The 20,397-nt window shown below is 36.1% G+C and overlaps 2 protein-coding genes across 2 annotated transcripts; one reads left to right on the plus strand and one right to left on the minus strand.

The window, feature by feature from the left end:
- Nucleotides 1–10,908: 10,908 nt before the first annotated feature.
- Nucleotides 10,909–11,823, plus strand: LOC145008143 (uncharacterized). Its single transcript, XM_078966757.1, has one exon. The coding sequence runs from the start codon at nt 11,032–11,034 to the stop codon at nt 11,734–11,736; it is 705 nt and encodes a 234-aa protein (XP_078822883.1). The 5' UTR covers nt 10,909–11,031; the 3' UTR covers nt 11,737–11,823.
- Nucleotides 11,824–13,584: 1,761 nt separating this feature from the next.
- Nucleotides 13,585–20,124, minus strand: LOC145010755 (mannan endo-1,4-beta-mannosidase 2-like). The gene is made up of 5 exons (XM_078969283.1): nt 19,287–20,124; nt 17,631–17,828; nt 16,239–16,361; nt 15,684–15,895; nt 13,585–14,231 (listed from the first exon to the last, which is right to left on the minus strand). Exons 1-5 carry the CDS (start codon nt 19,668–19,670, stop codon nt 13,823–13,825), a joined length of 1,326 nt encoding a protein of 441 aa, XP_078825409.1. The 5' UTR covers nt 19,671–20,124; the 3' UTR covers nt 13,585–13,822.
- Nucleotides 20,125–20,397: the final 273 nt, after the last annotated feature.

Genomic DNA, 20,397 nt, shown 5'->3' on the forward strand with positions numbered 1-20,397 from the left:
GTCTCATGAAATCTCTTGCTAAGAGCAAGAGAAACGAATGATCGGGATGCACCCGAGTCGAACAATACCTGAATCGGGATGTCGTTCACATGAACGATCCTATTACAGATATATACATACGGCGCACATATCAATATCATAACAACGTAAAATAAAAGATAGAAGGAAGGAATCATACCCGTCACCACATCGGGCGCGGCGCGTGCCTCCTCGGCAGTCAACTGAAATGCCCGACTCCTCACCACTGGAGCCTCTGCCTTGCCCTGACGGCCATCCGTGATCCGCAGGGTCGCTGGAGCTGGTGCCTTCACTGGCACTGAAACTGTCAACATGGGGCAATTGGCCTTCTTGTGGCCTCTCTGGTTGCAGTGGAAACACAGCAACTCCGATGTCTGAATAACTGTCGCAGGAGCAGTGCAATCCCTGCTGATATGCCCAAACTTGCCGCACTTGTAGCAGCCTGACGATCCCATCCTGCACGCCCCCTCGTGCGGCCTGCCGCACCTCCTGCAGCGGCTCGGTCCCGACTGGCCTTTCGGCCTCCCATCTGATCCCTTGGGCTTCTTCCCCGAAGCCCCTGCTGCTTGACCGTCCTCAAGTTTCCGTTTCTGGATGTGCTCCAAATCTATCTCTCTCCCTAGCCCTGGCAATCATGGAGTCCAAGGTAGGGCAAGCCGAAAAGCTAACATGCTCCCGAATGTCGGCTCGTAGCATATCATGGTAACGAGTCCTCCTCATATCCTCGTCACCTGCATACTGGGGCACCAATAAAGCCCTCTCCCGAAACTTGGCGGTGATCTCCGCCACGGTCTCTGTCGTCTGCCTCATGTCTAGAAACTCCCTGGCCAGCTGTTGAAGCTCGACCGCTGGTGCAAACTCTGCCCTGAACCTAGCCACAAAGTCCGACCAGGTCATTGCCTCGATAGCCGAGGCTCCCAACGAGTCACCCACTGACTCCCACCAATCTCGGGCTCGGTCCCGTAAACACCCTGCTGCGTACCTCACCTTCGACCCCTCGGGGCAGAAGTTGGTCAACTGGGCGGACTCAATATCCGCAATCCACCGCCTGGCGACAATGGGGTCCTTCACCCCATGGAAATCCGGCGCACCACTGCCCCTGAAGTCCTTGAAGGACAGTGTGCGAGATCCCGACTGGCTAGAGGCCAAGTCGCTCCTGAATGCCCGTAGGCGATCCTCCATCAACTCCACGATCCCTTCCTTGATCGACCCAAAGATGATGGGGGTCGACTCAAGGATGCCCCTAGTGATCTCCGACGTGATGAACTCACGTAGCCTCTCATCAATCGGCTCGGTGCCTGATCCCGAACCTGACCCCTCTCCTGACCCGCCATCTGTCGGTCTCGGTCGAAGTACCACCATTCTGCAAAACATCATAATAATCATTAGTGGTACTGCTACTTTCTGAGGGATCTCAACTACTTACAGGTTCCTTGGTCTCGTCTTGGCCTTCCTCGGCTCGGGTACGGATCCTCTGCTTTCAGTAGTACGGGCCCATACTACCTTCCACATCTACCCGTACCTTCTCCGAGGAGTTCCTCGACTCCACCAGCTCCCCTTTACTACTGCTACTCTCTGTTATTCTCATCCTAGGCTTGCCCTAGGAAAACTCAAGTTCAACACGACTGGTCCTCAGCTGTTGTAGGTCTCCTCATAATGCCAGTTAGCCACCACCTAAACACCATCACATGTGATGAGGATTAGATAATCCTTCAAGTAAAAGATCCGTCCCTACAACGGTTGGACTCAAACAAGAGCTGCGCAATAGGGCCAGTTCCAATACTTTGGGATTATTCAACCCTGATTACATGTGGTGTGGCGTGTTTACCTAGTGGCTAATTCCCATTACTCAGAATCCCACCAAGCACGAAGCAAGCAACATTCGGATAAGGGAAAAGCAGACTCAAGCCAAAACTATTCTTATAACAAGAAACGACACTTAACATAGGATGCTGAGCTCATACTATCAGGCATAACCTAAACAGGCTATCCTACTGCTGTCTACTCAATTCTAGCATGCAATATTCATAAAGCCGTAACACATAAGCAGGCACATAAGGCATCACTCCTAGATCCTTAGCCTATTCTAGCATTCAGTTCTACGTAAGCTGATAAACATAACATAAACTTGTATGGGTACTATGGGGAACACTTACTTGAGCTTGGCCGGTCGCGCACGTCACACACTTTGCTCTTTCTTATGACTCTTTTCCGGGTTTTAAAGAACAATTTCTTTTGGAAAATCTTTCAATCCCTCGATTTGAGTCCAAACACTCCCGAAGGCGTGTCCGAATCCCTCAAACCAGGGCTCTGATACCAACTTGTAACGACCCAAATTTTTACGTCCGAAATTTCATTTTAAAATATTACTTTAGAAAACATTAATAAATAAAAACATTGTTTGATCACACCATAGCACATCGTAACCATGTTCTAAAAGGTCAAACCATACATCCCATCAAAATATCAGAGTACAATCCCAGTAAATCTCGTAAATGCGGAAACCGAAGAGTGTGTGTATGACGTGCCGCTACCGCGTCGGCTCCTTCCCCTTTGATGCAGAGGTACCTGAAAACAAAATTGTAAACGTAAGCACAAAGCTTAGTGAATTCCCCCAACGTACCACATACCATACAAACACATAACATACGTACTGCCAGGCTATTATGGGGTGCCTGACTACCCGGTACGGCCATTCTGGGGTGCCGACCTACCCATACGGCCATTCTGGGGTGCCGTCTTACCCGTGTCAAGCCATTCTGGGGTGCTGACTACCCATGTCAAGCCATTATGGGGTGCTGACTACCCATATCAAGCCATTCTGGGGTGCTGACTACCCATCGGTCCTAACAACCGATCCTCGGGGACTGGTCCCCTCCCGTTACCTCTATCGCATAACATAACAGACCAATCATACAAGCATACCATCAGATACAGTCAGATAATTCTGGGGTGTCTGACTACCCAGCGGTCCTAACAACCGAACTCAACTACTATTGCATATAACGTATCATGATAGCATATAACATAACAGGTAATAGCAAACCTAGATGATTTCACAAAGACAATCATCTATCATACGTCTCCTACTGGTGGGCCGGCATTGTGGCCTTAGACCCACCGCTACTGGAAGGTAACTCACCTCAAAGTAGCTACTGAACTGATCGGGAACTAACTGACTGCTGCTGCTCCGGGAGTCCTTCGGCTGCAATTCCCACAACATACTCAATCAAACACTGCTAACTGTCCTTTAGGTAAAATGACCATTTTACCCCCGGTCTAGCTCTAAGCCAACGCTAGAGTCAACTTTCAGTTGACCCGACTCGCCGAGTGGATCTCCACTCGCCGAGTCCCTAGCAAACTATTGTTCTGGGTCCCTGGTTCTACTCGTCGAGTTGGGCTATGACTCGACGAGTTCATCTTCTAACTGTCATTCAACTCCTTCACCCTACTCGCCGAGTTGTATGAACAACTCGTCGAGTTCATCTTCATCCGAAGAACACTTTATGCTAAGACTCGCCGAGTTGTATGAACAACTCGCCGAGTCTGTTCTTGATCTATGAAGATTGCCTTGGACTCGCCGAGTCCTAACATCGGTGAGTTCAGCTCCCAACTCACCGAGTCACCCCCTGTGACTCACGGCTCAACTCGATACATCATGAAGGGACCAAATCGGTGACTCGCGACCAGACTCGCCGAGTCGCCAATACGACTCGCCGAGTCGCCGCCATGCATCCACCAAATACACCGATTTACTCGATTTCAGTCCATGCCATTCATAGATCTGGACTTCTAGGACACAAATCACACGTAAAGTTTCCAACTTTACGTGTGGATATTCACTAATGTGGATTTTAGGGTGCAAAATGCCTCAAAAGGGTAGATCTAGGATGAACAAGCCACATGGGGCCATAAAGCTAACAGATCTGAGCTCCTGGAGCTCAATCTTGCCTAGATCTAAAGGTTAATCCACTTATTACGAAACATTAAGCACAAACAAGCTTGAAGGATTGCTCAAGAGTGTCTCAAATGGGATGTTAAGCATAGAAACAAGGGAAAAACGAGATATACCTCAAGGGAAATGTTGAAATGACACAAAGATGGCTGATCTCCTTCTCCTCTTCTTGATCTACTCCTCTTTCTCCTCAAAACCTTCAAGAACACACCAAGAACACTTCAATCTCTCTAGGAAATAAGGGAAAACGATGTTGGGGGAGTTCTGGGTGTGAATGGGGACGAGTTGGGGCGGAATGAGGGTTTAAATAGGGTGCAAACCCTTGAAACTTAGGGTTTCATCCAGCAACGGTGACTCGCCGAGTCCAGGATATGGACTCGCCGAGTCGCCCACTTAAAACGTGTCCTGAGTCTCGTCCCTACTCGGCGAGTCGGACCTTATGACTCGCCGAGTCCAAGGCTAAAATAGGGCAATGCTCAAATAAAATTCACATACCGGAAACCAGGTGCTACAGGAGCGAAGTTTCGTAAGCAATAAATTTAAGCATTTATTAAAACAACAACTCCAGAAGCTCAATGAAACCTTTACAGTGGAAATGGCCAATGGGAAAGCCGAATCCACTGGGGAAATCTACACCGGATGTACCCTAACCTTAAATCAACACGTCTTTCGAATAGACTTAATGTCGGTTTCCATTAGGAGTTTTGATGTGATTATCGGCATGGACTGGTTAAGCCCCCACCATGCCGAAATTATGTGTCACGAGAAGGTCGTTCGCCTTCACCTTCCCAATCACGAAACCCTAGTAATTTACGGAGGCAAACCTAGCATGAACCTTCGCCTCATCTCGTGCATCCAGGCACAGAAACATCTACGAAAGAACAATTTGGCGTTCCTGGCTCACATAGTGGATAAAACCAAGGAAGGGGTTAACGATCAAGACATTCTTGTAGCACGTGAGTTCCCAGGCGTGTTTCCTGAAGATCTTCCTGGAGTACCCCTAGAGAGACAAGTGGAGTTCCGAATTGACCTCGTTCCAGGAGCAACTCCTCTCGCTAAATCACCCTACCGGCTAGCTCCTGCTAAAATGCAGGATTTGTCCAGCCAACTCAGTGAACTCTTGGACAAGGGATTCATCTGACCTAGTTACTCGCCATGGGGAGCTCCAGTCCTCTTTGTCAAAAAGAAGGACGGATCTTTTAGAATGTGCATCGATTACAGAGAGTTAAATAAACTCACTGTCAAAAATCGCTATCCACTCCCACGAATCGACGATCTATTTGACCAACTCCAAGGAGCTAGTTATTTTTCTAAGATAGATCTACGGTCCAGATACCATCAACTCAAAGTCCAGAAAGCACTAGGAACTCACCTCGACACGAGCACTGCTTATCATCCACAAACGGATGGTCAAAGTGAACGAACCATTCAAACGCTCGAAGACATGCTTCGCGCATGTGTGATAGACTTTGGGAAGTCTTGGGATACCCATTTACATTTAGTCGAATTCTCGTATAACAACAGTTACCATTCGAGCATCAAGGTCGCTCCTTTCGAAGCATTATACGGGCGTAAGTGTATATCACCGTTATGTTGGGCTGAGGTGGGCGATACCCAGCTAGCCAGAGCACTCACTTCGGACAAAGCGCTAACGGGACCGGAGATCATTCGTGAAACCACGGAAAAAGATCATTCAAATCAGAGCTCGATTACAAGCATCGCGCGGCCGACAAAAGAGCTACGCCGATAAACGGCGAAAGCCCTTAGAATTTCAGGTCGGGGATCGAGTACTGGTAAAAGTCTCACCCTGGAAAGGAGTTATTCTTTTTGGGAAGCGGGGAAAACTGAACCCACGATACATTAGACCTTTTGAAATCGTCGCCCGAATAGGTCCAGTGGCATACAAACTGCAACTACCCATAGAGCTAAACAGTGTACACCTCGTGTTCCATGTCTCTAATCTAAAGAAGTGCCTATCAGAGGAAACACTCGTCATTCCCCTTGACGAGATCGAAATCAACGAGAATCTCCTGTTCGTGGAAGAGCCGATTGAAATCATGGACAGGGAGGTGAAGCGTACTAAGCAAAGTCACATCCCAATCGTGAAACTACAGTGGAACGCAAAGCGTGGACCAGAATTCACGTGGGAACGCGAGGACCAAATGAAGCAAAAGTACCCTCACCTATTCTAGCATTCTTAAATCTAGCTTACAAACATAATTTCGGGACGAAATTCCCTTTAACGGGGGGATGATGTCACAACTAGAAATTTTGTGTCTTGTAATTTCAACACTTAAGTAAAATTATGAATCAAAAACTTAAGAGCATGTATGATGCTTACTTCATGGCAACAAAAATTTCAATCAAGTACACCATACAAGCATTTCAAATAGTCAACAAGTAATTGGAAACCCTAGAAGTTCTTGTGTAGGTCCATTTTGGACTAGGACTTCCTTATTGGGCCCAATGGGCCAATAAGCTTCCAACTTGACTATCTTGGGCTTAGAACCTTTAAATGGGCTCTAATTGGACCCACTTTCATTTATTTCCAACATTTTGGGCCATATTGGGCCTAGAATGAAATAAATCAATTATATGAACCATTATGAACCATAATTAACCTAAACTAGCCCAACAAGTATAAAAATCACACTTATATTTTATAGGGCCAACAATCATTCAACTTAACTCTAGTATGGGCTTAGGGTCAATAAAGTACAATTTTTTTTTCTCCTCAAATTTCGGCCCAAGCCCATGTAAAAAGGGAGAGTTGACTTTCATAGCCACCTCATTTTTGCATGTTGGTTTTCCATGCAACCTATCTCATACTTCCATGCACATATCACCACAAGGTCTATTTCTTTCTCTCTCTCTTGCTCTCGGCCGAACACAACACACTCACAAAAATTCATTCCATTCTCTCTAAGTCTTGAAGAACATCTCCTCCCTCCTTCTTCAAAAGTTTTGAGAATCAAGAGCTTTTTCAAGGAGTTTTTTCCCACAAACACATCATCTAAGGTAAGTTGATGACTAATCCATGATCTAGCTACTTCATTTCATCAAAAAATCTCTTCTAAATCTATTCCAACTTGTGATCATGCACCTTAGAAGTCACTAAACTCGAGATCTACCAAGGAGACTTGCTAGGTCGAAATTTTTTTATTTTCTCTCTTCAAAACCGAAACTACAACTCAAGGTGAGCTTCATACCCCCTATTTTTCGGTTTTTATGAGTTTTGTGGGGGAGGGGGGGATACAAGAAAATGTGTAGATCTATAGGTATATGTATGCTTTGTGTGATTTGTATGTTTATAATCATGTTTTTATGAGATTGTGGTGTTGGATCTAGTCAAAAAGTCCTTAAAGGCAAGATTTAAATTAGGTTGTATGAAACAAGTATAAAACATATTATTACACACAAATGATTTCTAGAAAAATAACTAAGTTGGTTAATATGAACATTTTTGGGCTAAAAACCCATTTTTGGACTCAAAATGTTAAAAACATAAAATTAAAGGGCCCAAAATGACAAAATATGAATTCTGGTGGTTGAAATGGAACAAAACAGTTTTAACAAAGTATTTCCTGGAAATATACTCTCTTGAAGGATTAAAATGTAAAATTTTAAGCATAATGGGCCAAAAATGAACATTTCGGCCCAATAAGGCCCAATTTGCGAGATTTTCAAATTAGAGGGGCTGAAACTGTACTTTTCTGTAAAACAGGGGACTACTAGTGCTCCAAGTCCATTTCAAGGGTTAAAAATACTTTTCATATTTAAAAGGGACCAAAGATGCAAAAGTTTTCTATTTTGGGCCAAAAGTGTAAAACTTGCGAAAATAGAGGGTTCAACCGAGAAAACTTCATTTTGAGGGACTAAAACTGTTTTTCAAATAAATTTGAGCTGAAATACCTTTTCAACAAGTTTTGATACTAAAATGTCAAGAAAAATGGTTTAAGGACTAAAATAGAAATTCTTTTATTCAAAGGGTCAAAATTGTAAATTTATCCAAAAGAAAGGGGCTCCAAAAAGAAATCCTAATGTTTTAACCAATAAATCTGTTATGATAAAATACTAGTACCACGACTACCGACGAAATATAATACACCTTCAACACCAAAATCGTTATCAAACGAATTGATTCGGTCTCGAATCAACCACGAATCAAAAACTAATACACGGCGAAACTTCAATACACACGCGGAAATTCACCAGAAGTCAATACACACGCGCAAATTCACCAGAAGTCAATACACATGTGAGAATTCACCAGACGTCGATACACCATCTTGGGGCCCGAAAGTTTCAAATCGTGCTTGTTGGGCCTAGCTAGTCCAATGACATGATCTTTAGGCCCAAAGGTAACTCGCTTACATGTCGTTGGGTCTTATATGACCTAATTTCGTGTAAAAGGACTTTCAATGGCTTTTGTGCTGTTGGGCCCCAAGGGTCCTTTGGTACTGCCAACAAAGTCGAGAATTCACCAATGCGAGTCGGGCCAAGGGCCCTTCGCATTCACGATAGCCTTGAACAACCTATGGAAATATCGGGGGCTTCACACCCTCTTTTCTCCTTGGTTGTGAGGCTTTGAGAAGTCGGGGTGGTTGGATTAAGTGAATGATACGGACGATGCCTAAGGGATCGTTTGTATGGTTGTAAACTAGTCGTTTTCATTAATGCGTGTTTATAACGATTCACAAACCATAATTAATCCAATGACACCTGGAATTATCGAATACACACGTCGTAATGGTATAACAAAATATATAACGCGGAATTCAAAGTATTAGGAAAACATCGGGTTTTCCTAGGGTTTTCAATACATACACCTGCGAGATGCATACCAAGTCTAGCAATTATTCTTACATTTATAGAAACAAACAAGCATACTTACGGATCTTCACACTTTTTATACGATACTATTTTCAGAAAATATCGGATTTTCTGGTGGTTTTCAAAACAATACAAAACGTTTTATTTCAAACATTACTTATGAACTCACCAACATTTCATATGTTGACGTTTTTCAAAATGCTTGTATTCTCAGGTAACAGGTAAATCGAAAGGAAAAATGTATTCAGTGATGTCATGTTGTTTGTTTAACTAGTATCGAACAATCTACTTTTGGGAATGTAATGTTTTGAAACAATATACTAAATGTAAACACTACCAGTTGTACTATTTCAATGCATGATGATGAATGATGTTATGTTTCATGTATATTCACTGTGATGGTATTCAATTGAGTCACAACAGCCCTCGGACGTTTCCGCCGTCTGGTTCGGGGGTGTGACAATAACTATCTCCATAAGAAGTTTAAAAGTAGGATAAAAAAAGAGAATTCAAGTTAGTTGATTTTACTCCTGAATTATTAACCCATAAATTTAAATTAAGGCTATGATCCATATTTTGCGATTCGAACTTTGAAGATAACTACCGTAATCAAATTCGAATCTATTTTAGGCAGGTAAAGCTTTTACCAATTCTAATCTTATGAAACTCCTAAATATTTTGAGATTCATTGAATATTATTAATGACATGTTTAATTTCAGATTATGCTCTCACTTTTATGACTGAGATGCCGATGATCATAAATGCGATGTGAATAACCATGCAAAGCCGCTTGACAACTTTGATGTCCTTTATCATCTCACATTGATGTACCGGTTAACCACACATGCTCCATAAAAATGATAATTTTCGAGATGCCCATCATATCTCTTTATAGTCCCTATTAGTTTGTCGGTTAACCACACACGCTCCACTAACGACATATAAAACATGATGCGCGTTTTTTATGGGTTAACATACTTTTCACATTTTTCCTAAAGTAATTAAGAATGAGATTTTATAAAGATTTAGTTAAATTTTATCATTGTAATTATAATGAGATTATGAACTATAAAATCTGTTCGGTTAACGACCATCCACCATAAAAGAGAGCGATGGGTAAGAGTGGATACCTAATGTCGGTTATTTTATATGCCGCTTTCTTAAACTCCCTTTATAGTATGACTTCGTGAATGAAACGTACTAGCGATTCGATTAACTTTTCTTATACATATAATATAACAAACTTTTAAGTATACAAATAGTATAAGCTGTATTTTAAAACTTTTCTAAAATACTAGGTTTAATTTTAAATTTTCGAAATCAATATAAAATTAATTTAATTTAAAATAAACCAATTATGATTTTAGTCTTTATCTTTTAATTAACTAGTTAAATTAATTAAATCATAAGGTTAATTCACAAATTTAAGATATAAAATATCATATTACCAAGTTGAATCTTCAGGTTTTAAATAATTACAATAATATTAACTGGAGTAATTATCCTAATCAATTTTGAATTAAGCAAACAAATGCGCTGAATAGTGCGTTCACTATGTCGTGACAGGACGAAGAAAAAATGTGGATCATCAGATCCCCACATCGTAGAAGAGGATCACAACGTTGTGGTGCGACAGAATTACAATTCTGCAAATTCTTCAAGTCGGGTTTTGTTCAAGTTCAAGCAATGTACTATCAGTTGTTAGACAACCATATGCTCTGATACTACTGATAGGTTTTACATGTAATAATTTTCTAATGGAGCTTAATAGCTGGAAAAAAAATTGTTCACACAACAGAAAAATAATTTTATGAAAGAAACTAATATTCGGAAAACTTTATTTTCACCCGAGGTTTGGCACATGTAAACGGTTAGTATAATATAAATATAAATGTGTTTTTCATTAAATTCAATTTTATTATAAAAGTTAAAGATTAAAATAAAAAATAAAAAAATACTGTATTTATTTGCAAACCAACTTGGCCCACTTCCGCATTATTACCTTGGCGCCCCCAAACTCTAAAAACCTTGCTGTCCCGCCTAAAATGCTTGGCGCGCCATATCCCTCCCGCCATAAAAACCCCCAAATCACTATCTATAAGATGCCATATCCATCTGAAACGTCACTTAGACATCTCCATTTCATTTCCTAGACCTAATCGCTACAAAACCATATATATATATATTTGCTTCCTGTTTGTGCTTTTACAGAGAGATCTGAGAGATGGTGGTGGCTTTAGGTCCCGGAAAGTTTTACGGAAGCGGCCTCCCAAGACCACGGATCTACACAGACATCAAGTACAACTCTTACCGAGTCGACCCACCAGTTTCTGTTACAGACCCTTTAATGTCGTGGGCAGAAGAAGCTCACTGGTCAATGGGTGGCTTGAACTTCAAGCGCCATCGTCTTCAAGGGCGCATCGAAGGCAACGTCGAGAAGCTTCGGAGCCAGATCGAGGAGTCAATCAAGAAGAAGGAGTCCATAAGCCCTTCGTCGTCGAAGAAAAAACCCATTTCTAAATCCTTCGAAAAATCAGCGAAAAAGAAGCAAAGCACTGATTTTGAACGTAGTCCGTCGCCGCCGCCAGCTCCGTTAGCTAACAAGCGGAAGAGGCGATTTCTGGGTTTGGTTGACGAGGATGATGATGAGGTTGAGGAGAACATGTCAGCTAGGAAGTTTCCGGTGAGGAAGCTTTCTGATGAGTTTGATCTCGTTGCGAATACAAAGAAAAGCCCCGCGAGAAGCTCTAAAGTTGTTGAGTCTCAGATGCCTACAATCGCTTCAAGGACTCGTGGTCAGAAAACAGCGACTGAGGAGCCGATTAAGACACTTTCAAAGGGTAAGAAGAGATTGAGAAAGGTGGGTGAAGAAAAAATTGTTGCTAAATCTCCTTCCAAGATTTCTCCCAGATTAGTAAAGCGTGTGTGAGCTCCATTGTAGTACTGTAGTACAACTGTTCGATGAAATGCCAAAATGATTCGAGGGTTTAATGTTATTAGCATAGCTGTTTTTTTAGTTATTTCTTAAACTTGGATCAATGCTTTATAGTGTGGAAATTGGGTATATGTCTTCTTGAAATCAATGCTTGTCTATGGTACAAACTTTATGCAACAATCTTTGCTTTAGCAATTTCGAAGTCCACTATAACAAGCTTTAGTAATTTCATATTTTGTGTGTCAAATTGTATTCTTCACTTGATTTGATCCTTTTAATGAGTTTTTGGGTGAGTACATAGCTTGAAAAAGTTTTTTTGATACCATTTAATTTGCATTAAATAATCCTTTAAGCTTGTTGGGAATCTACATTCCTATTTTATTTATTGCTTTACAGAAAAAGAACTCATTTTGATTAGAATCCTTTAAATCTTATATATTTTATGGAAAATAGAAGAAATTTAATTTGAATGTTTAATAATTGTCAAAATACTAGTACCTTATAATAATTCAATTAAAAAAACAAATATATATTTTAAAAATTAATAAAATTACTACATGTTAAATTTAAAATACTTATTTTTATCAATGAATTTAAGTATCATTCTGCACCAAACAAAATTTTGGGTGAGTTTAGTACTTGTTTCTCGCAAATCCAAACCTCTCAACATATTTTTAATTTCGTTAATAATCTTAAAATTAAAAATGGAGAAATAGAAACAAGTGCAAATTTACGAGAGTTCCAAAACTTAGATATGTTTGTGCGTAAGCTTTTGGTACTTTGGTGTGCATAATCTACTTTATAAACCATTTTATTTTAGCCAACCCATTTTAGAAAAGGTTAAGATACATCCCATTTTACCATATACTTTAATTAATTTTTAGAATATTTTTATTGGTTGAAATTATATTATTTTTCGAAAAAACTGATTATAAATAGTTAATTATAAGTTGATTTTTTATAAAAATATCAATAGGATATCTAAAACCATTTCAAACATACCTTCATTTTTCCCCTGGAGTAAAAAATGTTTCATCTTCAATCCTATTTTATTTTTTACTTCATTTTTACTACAAAAAAAATATATTCATAATATATTCCATTATTCTAACTTATATAGATTATCAAAAACACCTATCTACTAATTTAATTTCAATAAATATATAATTTATATTTTTTCATTACATTAATATTAAATACAAAAGATTATATTTATAATAAACTTATATATATATATATATATATATATATATATATATATATATATATATATATATATATATATATATTATACATGCATTTATAAAAAATATTACACATACATACTTTTAAATAAATATTATACATACATTTATATAAATATTAAACATACACATTTTTAATTATAAGTTTTTGTAAAATATGTTGTCGTTTTTAAAATTTCAATATGTATTCAAATTTTTATATGAATTTGATGAATAAAAAACAAACTTTATATTTATAATTAATTAATATAATTTAATATATAACAAAATATTATAAGTATTAAATATTATATTTAAACTGTAATTAGTAGGTAAAAATAAATTAAAAATATATAAATATATAAACAGAAGAACTAAAACCAATAATGCAAAATTCATCTCCATTTTAGAAGAAATAAATAGTATAACAACATATTTGGTGTAATACTATTCATATCTCCCAAAATGGAGGAATAAACGGGAAAATGTTGGAGAAAAATAGAGAAAGAAATAAAAAATAAAAGTAGGTTACACCATTTTTTTTTAGTTTATTGCAATTTAACAAGTTTTGACTTTTTTTCTACTACAAATGTTGGTATAAATTGCATTCAATGCAGACTGGTCCACCAAACTCATTGACCGCATTAATTTTCTTGTAAAATTCATAATACATTGATAAACTAACTTTTTATAAGCCTAAAAGCTAAGAGCCTTATAGTGAAAATCCCTTTTCTATAGATTAAGTATTGTATGATCAAACAAGTATACATAACGATATACCTATTAAACTAAACCCTCAAACTTCACGTCTCCAAACTCAATTATTTCCATCAAAATCACAAAGTTTCAACCTCCTTTCACCATTTACCCTTACAAATATTCTTCATATTTCGTGTTATCATCATACCAACTCCATGAATCTTTGCTAACCTACACGTATGTCGGGTTATAATCCGATAAGTTGAAGCTCTTTTCCATGGAACAATCCCAAAATCATCATTAAAATCCTCCATTCCTTCCACCAAAAATTGCCATGCAAACGACCCTCCACCCGCGCCTTTTTTCTTTGCGGATTCATATATAACATCAAACACAATTTTATAAAATTCGTCTCTTTGTGAAGGGTCAAACCCTTTGTTTAAATCCGATAATCCGAATTCTGTAAACATTACGGGTTTTTTTAGCACTTTGTCCCCGTCTTCGATGTGAGAGTGCATCCAATCCGCTACGAATTTTAGTTTTCCTTCGAGACTTTTGTTTTTAAACCTACATAAAATGTTATTTGTTGATACGATATTTGTCTCATTGAAAAACATAAATGATATGTTACACGAAACTAGTTGTGTAACTCTTATTTATACGGAAGTGTTTGGTAAAAGTAGTTAGCTTTTAAATGTATAAAATTAGTTTAAAACTAAAAGGTAAAAGGTAAGTAGCTTTTGGGATTGAGTTTTTTGTTTCAAATAAAGAGTAAAAGCTCATGTGTTTTTGCGAGCTTTTAAAATGGAAAATTAAAAACTCTACACCAAACACGCCCGAATTGTTCTTTGTCAAAACTAAATTTGTAGCGTTGAAACATAAATGATATGTTTTGAAAACTAGCTCGTAGTTGGAAACAGTAACTTTTATTTTATTTATATAGATGTGTTTGACAAAAATAGCTGTTAGCTTTTAAATTTAAATATTAGTTTAAAACTAAAAACTAAAAGCTAAGTAACTTTTGGGATTTAGAGTTTTTTTGTTTAAAATAAAAGCTAGAAGCTCCTATGTTTTTGTGAGCTTTTAAAAAGAATAAACTAAAAGCTCTACGCCAAACATTTGTCCCATTAAAATTGAAATGTTTTTGAGGGCAAAATACAAAAAACCACTTGTTACTTTCACCATTTTATCTATTTAGCAACCTAATTATCTTGTTACATGGTTTTGAAAAAAAAAGGAAAAACACATCCAACTTCCACTACTTTATCGATTTAGCAATTGAACTATCTTTTTACGATTATTGTAATTATAGTTTGGTGGCTAAATCAGTAAAAAACAATAGTTCCATGACTAAATCGGTAAATGGTAAAAATACATTATCCTTTTTTTTTTCCTTAGTATATTTTTTTTGAGATATCAACCGATAAAACCGGCTTCCTTCGAGTGTCAGAAAATGTAGAACTGTTTAATCACTACAAAAAATACCTTTTATAAAAAGGTTAAATGCAAGAATTAACAACTTGCTTTCATAATATTTGTGTATTATAGCATCTCTTTATGCATTTTTATGAAACCATGGTATTCATATCTTACTTCCGATCTTTTTTCTTATTTATCTAAGAGTAAACTACACGAATGGTCCCTTTGGTTTGGGGTAATTTACGCGCTTGGTCCCCGACTTATTTTTTTAACTCGAAAGGTCCCTCCTGTTTGTTGTTGTTACGCACTTAGTCCCTGTCTTACCTATAAAGACTATTATTTAAATAGGGAAAAATGATGGGGTATGTAAAGTAAGATGAGGGGGTGTGTTTATTTAAATAAATTAAAAAATCAAGGGCAAAATAGTCTTTTTAGGTAAGATAGAGACCAAACGCATAACAAAAACAAACACTAGGAACCTTCAAAGTTAAAAAAATAAGTTAGGAACCATTCGTGTAATTTACTCTTTATTATCTAATGAAAAGTAAAATAATTTGTACAATTCTTGAAAAAAGATGATAAAAAAAAAGAAAGGGTTACCATTGATCAGGGTAAATATGAACCGAGGCAAAATCGATTGTTGAGGGTGCAGAATTGCGTACAAAATCAACTCCCATGTCAGCAGCCCAAAATTCAGGATTTTGGGTTTTTCTTTTGGGACTTTTAGGACCATAAAATCCTTCCAAACCAACTGTTAATAAATGTTTATTGTCGATTGATTTTATGAAGCTTGACATTTCTTCTATCCAATCCTGTAGTTATGTAGTTAAAATAATGTAAGCTATATATATATATATATATATATATATATATATATATATATATATATATTAATATATATACTATATATATAGATGTTTCTTTTTGACTTGCTACAAATTTATTGAGAAAAAAAAAAGAAACAAGGAGTTTTGACTTATGTAGAAATAACAACTTAATAAAGAAAGTCAGGGAAATGAAGTTTTTAACTTGTTACAAATTTCTCTCTTTTTTTTTTTCCTCCCATCATTTTCGCGAATATTTTTTTTCTTTTCAAAACATTATTTATTCAAAGAACATTTAATGGAAAAAGAACAAAAATATTATTCGGCTTACTTGCAACGTGTCACCAGAACGGTCAGTGATGCATCGGGGTTCATTGATCAATTCCCAGCCAAAGATGACCGGATCGTCTCTATACTCGACTCCCGTGATTGTGTTCTTTCTTGTTAAAATAGTCTAAAAAAATTTAATAAGAATAATAGTTAAAAAATTATAATATATAAAAAAAAGGGAAATCTCCGATAAAATCCCAATACTTTAGGTCAGTTTTGAGTTTACGATTTATATTTTTTGAACAAAAAAGTCCTCATTATTTAATTTTATACGATAATCTTTCGTTTTTTGTTGACAAAAATATAAGGAATGTTTTGTTAATTGGGCAAAATATAAAATAATCAGGACTTTCCTGTTCAAAAAATAAAAGTTGGGATTAAACCGTAAACTGATCCAAAATATTGGGACTTTATCAGAGATTTCACTAAAAAAAATTAAGACTAGTTAATCGTATATAGATAAATCACTCAATGGTGCCAAGGGGCAAATAGGTAATTTTTACTTTATGTGAAAAGTGATTTGAAAAGAAAAAATATAGTTTTAATGTCGAGAATCACGTTTTAAATTTGTCACTACAAAAATAAAACGTTAAATACATTTCTTATTTGTCATGAAAGATGAAATAGTTCTCATTTTAGGAGGCGAAAATTAATAGGATCATTTTCTTATTTGACAAAACTTCGGTATGAAATTACATATTTGCCACTTGACTCGTGACTCGTCTAGATCTACAAAATTCCTGCATTCTGTCATTTTGATGGGGTATTTTGGACATTTGACTAACCTTCACACCCTTTTAATTGTTTTGACTTTTTAGGACATCATTCTTTCAAAAATCACCTAATTACAACACTGAAAATAACTATGTATATGGATGACGTTGCCTCAATTGGTAGATTCTCTAAAGTAAAATCTACTCTAATAAATGAAGGTTTTTTTGCCACATGTTACATTCTCATTCAATTTGCCACATGTCATTTTTTGGTTATTTTGAATTAATTCTTTTCCACATGTAATTTTATAGGTTTTTTTTATTCTATTAAATTCCACATAATATTTTAATGTAATAATTAAAATAAATATACTAATAAATAGATATCAATTTCATTAATGGACTTACCTTCTAATTTCAACATTCCCAAATTAAAGCTTATTAATTATTTTGTTTATCTATTTAAATTATTTGTTTAAATTTAAAATATAAAAAAAAAAACATTTCAATTTTAATAGTTCATTAATTTTCTTATTTTCTTATAAATTTAAAGTTCTTAAATATTTAGACACATAAATTATAGTGTTGCTATTTCTTGCATTCAACCCTTCAAAAACCTAAATGACAAAGTCGAACCTTATAAATTTTATAGATAAAGAGAAAGGAATTTAAAATAGTACCTTGACATAATTTTTGAAATAAATGCGAATAGATGGATCATAGAAGAATGAGTCATTAGAAGGGCTTAAGCCAACACCTTCACCCCATGCCCATTTCACATATTGAGTCTTTCCACCATAAGCATCCAAGTTATTGACTAAACTCAATAAAAGTCTTATTCCAACTTCTCGGGCTTCAGCAATGACATAATCCAATGCCTAAAATTAACATCCATTATATAATTAATGACATCAAAAGTCAAAATATATAAAAAAAAAACTATGATGAGGGCATTATAGGAAAACGAATGGAAAAAATAAAATAGTGATCGTTTGATGATGAAAGAACTCGTTGACTTCACATTGGTTATTCTTTTGTCTTTTAGTGGAATATGGAAGGTGCTATTAATGGAATGTGTAAATGCATGAAATAGGAATGTATGTTTATTTGTTTGTTTATTGTAGTTTCCTACTTTCATTTCTTCGTATCACATCATTACTCAATTATAGCAGTGTCATTCAAATACAAAACATTTTTCATTGTTGTAAAATGCTATAATAAACATATAAATGAAAGTATGGAAGTATTTTTTATTATAATAAACATAAAATAAAAAAATGAAAGTATGTTGCTATTTCTTGCGTTTTCCCTTAATGGGAAGTTTCCCACATAAGTGGAGATGATATTATAGAAGATGATGGACACAATTCTTAAGAAACAACTAAAACTAGGGTGTTTTATGGAAAGAAACACAATATTTTTTAGAAATTAAAGAACAAAGCCATTAATGGTAATATAAAATAAGAATTAAGATAAAAAAAAATCACCAATAGGCTTCGAGTCAAAGTATGCTTTTCTTAACTTATTAATGACATTTGAATTTTACTAAAATTGGAATGTTTCCCACAAGAGTTGAAATATGATATTCAACGGAAGATGAAAAAAATCATATGATTTATCGATGACTTATTCACTTAGTGACATCATCCAACGCCTACCATTATGAAGTGTTCCAACTACAAACAAAAATTGATATGAAGGTTTAAAGAAAATAACAAAAATGACATCATCAAGATATTGAAAAACATAATCAATGCTAGTGGTTGTACATAAATAATTATCAAGATACCACCTTTAACATAAAACAAAAATCCTAACTCTTTTATAAACTTTAGGGCTAAATGCATGAAGTAGCAACATACTCTCATTTATTTCATTCTATTACAACAATGTATTTTTGATTTTTTTTCTTATTAAGGAATTGCACTTGTAAAAATTCATCCAATTACAACAATATACTTTCCAAATTGTTTTTACTAGGGCATTATACTTTGAAAAAACAAACCAATAAAAGTATGATTTCTTTCATTTTAATCCTAATGTTTAATGGCACATGAAACTTGCTAAAAGTGGGAAGTTTCCCACATGAATAAAACATGAACATGGTGTTTCAACAGAACAAAATTTCAAGAGTTTTTATGTAATTTATTAATGTGTGAAGCATCAAAAAGATTCTTGAAATGATTTCATCATAAATTACGATCTAGAAAACTACAAACACAAATCATATATCATCATAATCAAATTACGAAGAGTCAGTGAAAACCCATGACACATAAACAATCTGCGTAATCCAAAATCCAAAATGAATAATAGAAATAAAAAGAATCAAATACCTGAAATACCCTTTCATCAAATTGTCCAGGGGAAATCTGAAGAGCATTATAATCGCCATCATTAAAAGCCCAAGTTCGACAAACAGTCAAACCCATTTTAGCAGCGGCTTGAAGCATTGTTCTGATTCTTGCGCGGCTATGATCGTGTACAGCATGGTCCATAAACCAATACGAATTCCATCCATTGATGTAAAACAATTGATCATCGACAACGAAATTAGTCCCATTTCTCTCCACAAAACTCAAACTGATCTCGTTTTTGTATTTTACAGACAATAAATCACCAAAAGACAGAAAAATAAAAGCAATAATCGACGCAAATCCAAGTATCGGGAAGAACAAACCGTTGCTTCCTATCATTTTATAACCTGATGACTTAACCATCAATTTCGTGGGAAAAGATTGAAGCTTTATAAATCAAGAATCTGTGGAAATGAACCCTAATGAGGGATTTCGTTGGATCTTTAACTCTTTTGGGTTTTTCCCCAAAATCTTTGGAAACCCAGATGGAAAGTAAGGTATTTTAGTACAACACCCAGATCCCCTTTTTTCAAGATTTCAGTGAAGAACAACAAACAGAAACTCAAGTAAACTGCAAGAAAACATGAATGTAAATGAAAAGAGATCAGATTACACACTCGAGTGTTTTTAGTGTGTTTATTGCGAGTGATTCTGGATTTTGTGCTGAGAGAGAAAGAGAAAGATTATTTGAAACTTGGAGTATTTTTTAAAAAGGGAACAGAGTGTGAAGACACATACCAAATATGTTTCCAAATGCAAATTTTGTCAAATAATTTGTTAATTAGTCCTAGAAAAACGGGGAAAGGAGAAGGTGGTGGGGTGTGGTAGTCTGTAATTATCAGTAATCAGTAATACTCAAGTATGTGGGGGATGACGAGATCTGAGGTCTTGATTCTTTTTCTTTTAAAAAGGGAAATAAAGATTAGTTGAACCTTATTTTGTGCTAACATAGGTCTTATCGGTGACAGGTAGTAGGATCTTTTGGGCCATATGACATGGTAGCTTAACCTACACAAGGGTTTTAATAAATAAATAAACAATTATATTAATAAAATATAAAACTAGATATCAAGTTGTCTAACTATGTAGC

Source organism: Lactuca saligna, chromosome 8 (genome assembly GCF_052625555.1).
Source record: "Lactuca saligna cultivar CGN05327 chromosome 8, ASM5262555v1, whole genome shotgun sequence".
NCBI lineage: Eukaryota > Viridiplantae > Streptophyta > Magnoliopsida > Asterales > Asteraceae > Lactuca > Lactuca saligna.

Bases quoted from the DNA above. Each gene is read 5' to 3' on its own strand.
- LOC145008143 (XM_078966757.1), top strand. From the start codon at position 11,032: ATGGTGGTGGCTTTAGGTCCCGGAAAGTTTTACGGAAGCGGCCTCCCA.
- LOC145010755 (XM_078969283.1), bottom strand. From the start codon at position 19,670: ATGGTTAAGTCATCAGGTTATAAAATGATAGGAAGCAACGGTTTGTTC. The intron at 15,896-16,238 runs GTAAGCCGAATA...ACATAACTACAG, and splicing joins GTTCTGGTGACACGTTGCAA to GATTGGATAGAAGAAATGTC. The intron at 14,232-15,683 runs GTAACCCTTTCT...CATTTTATGTAG, and splicing joins CATATTTACCCTGATCAATG to GTTTAAAAACAAAAGTCTCG.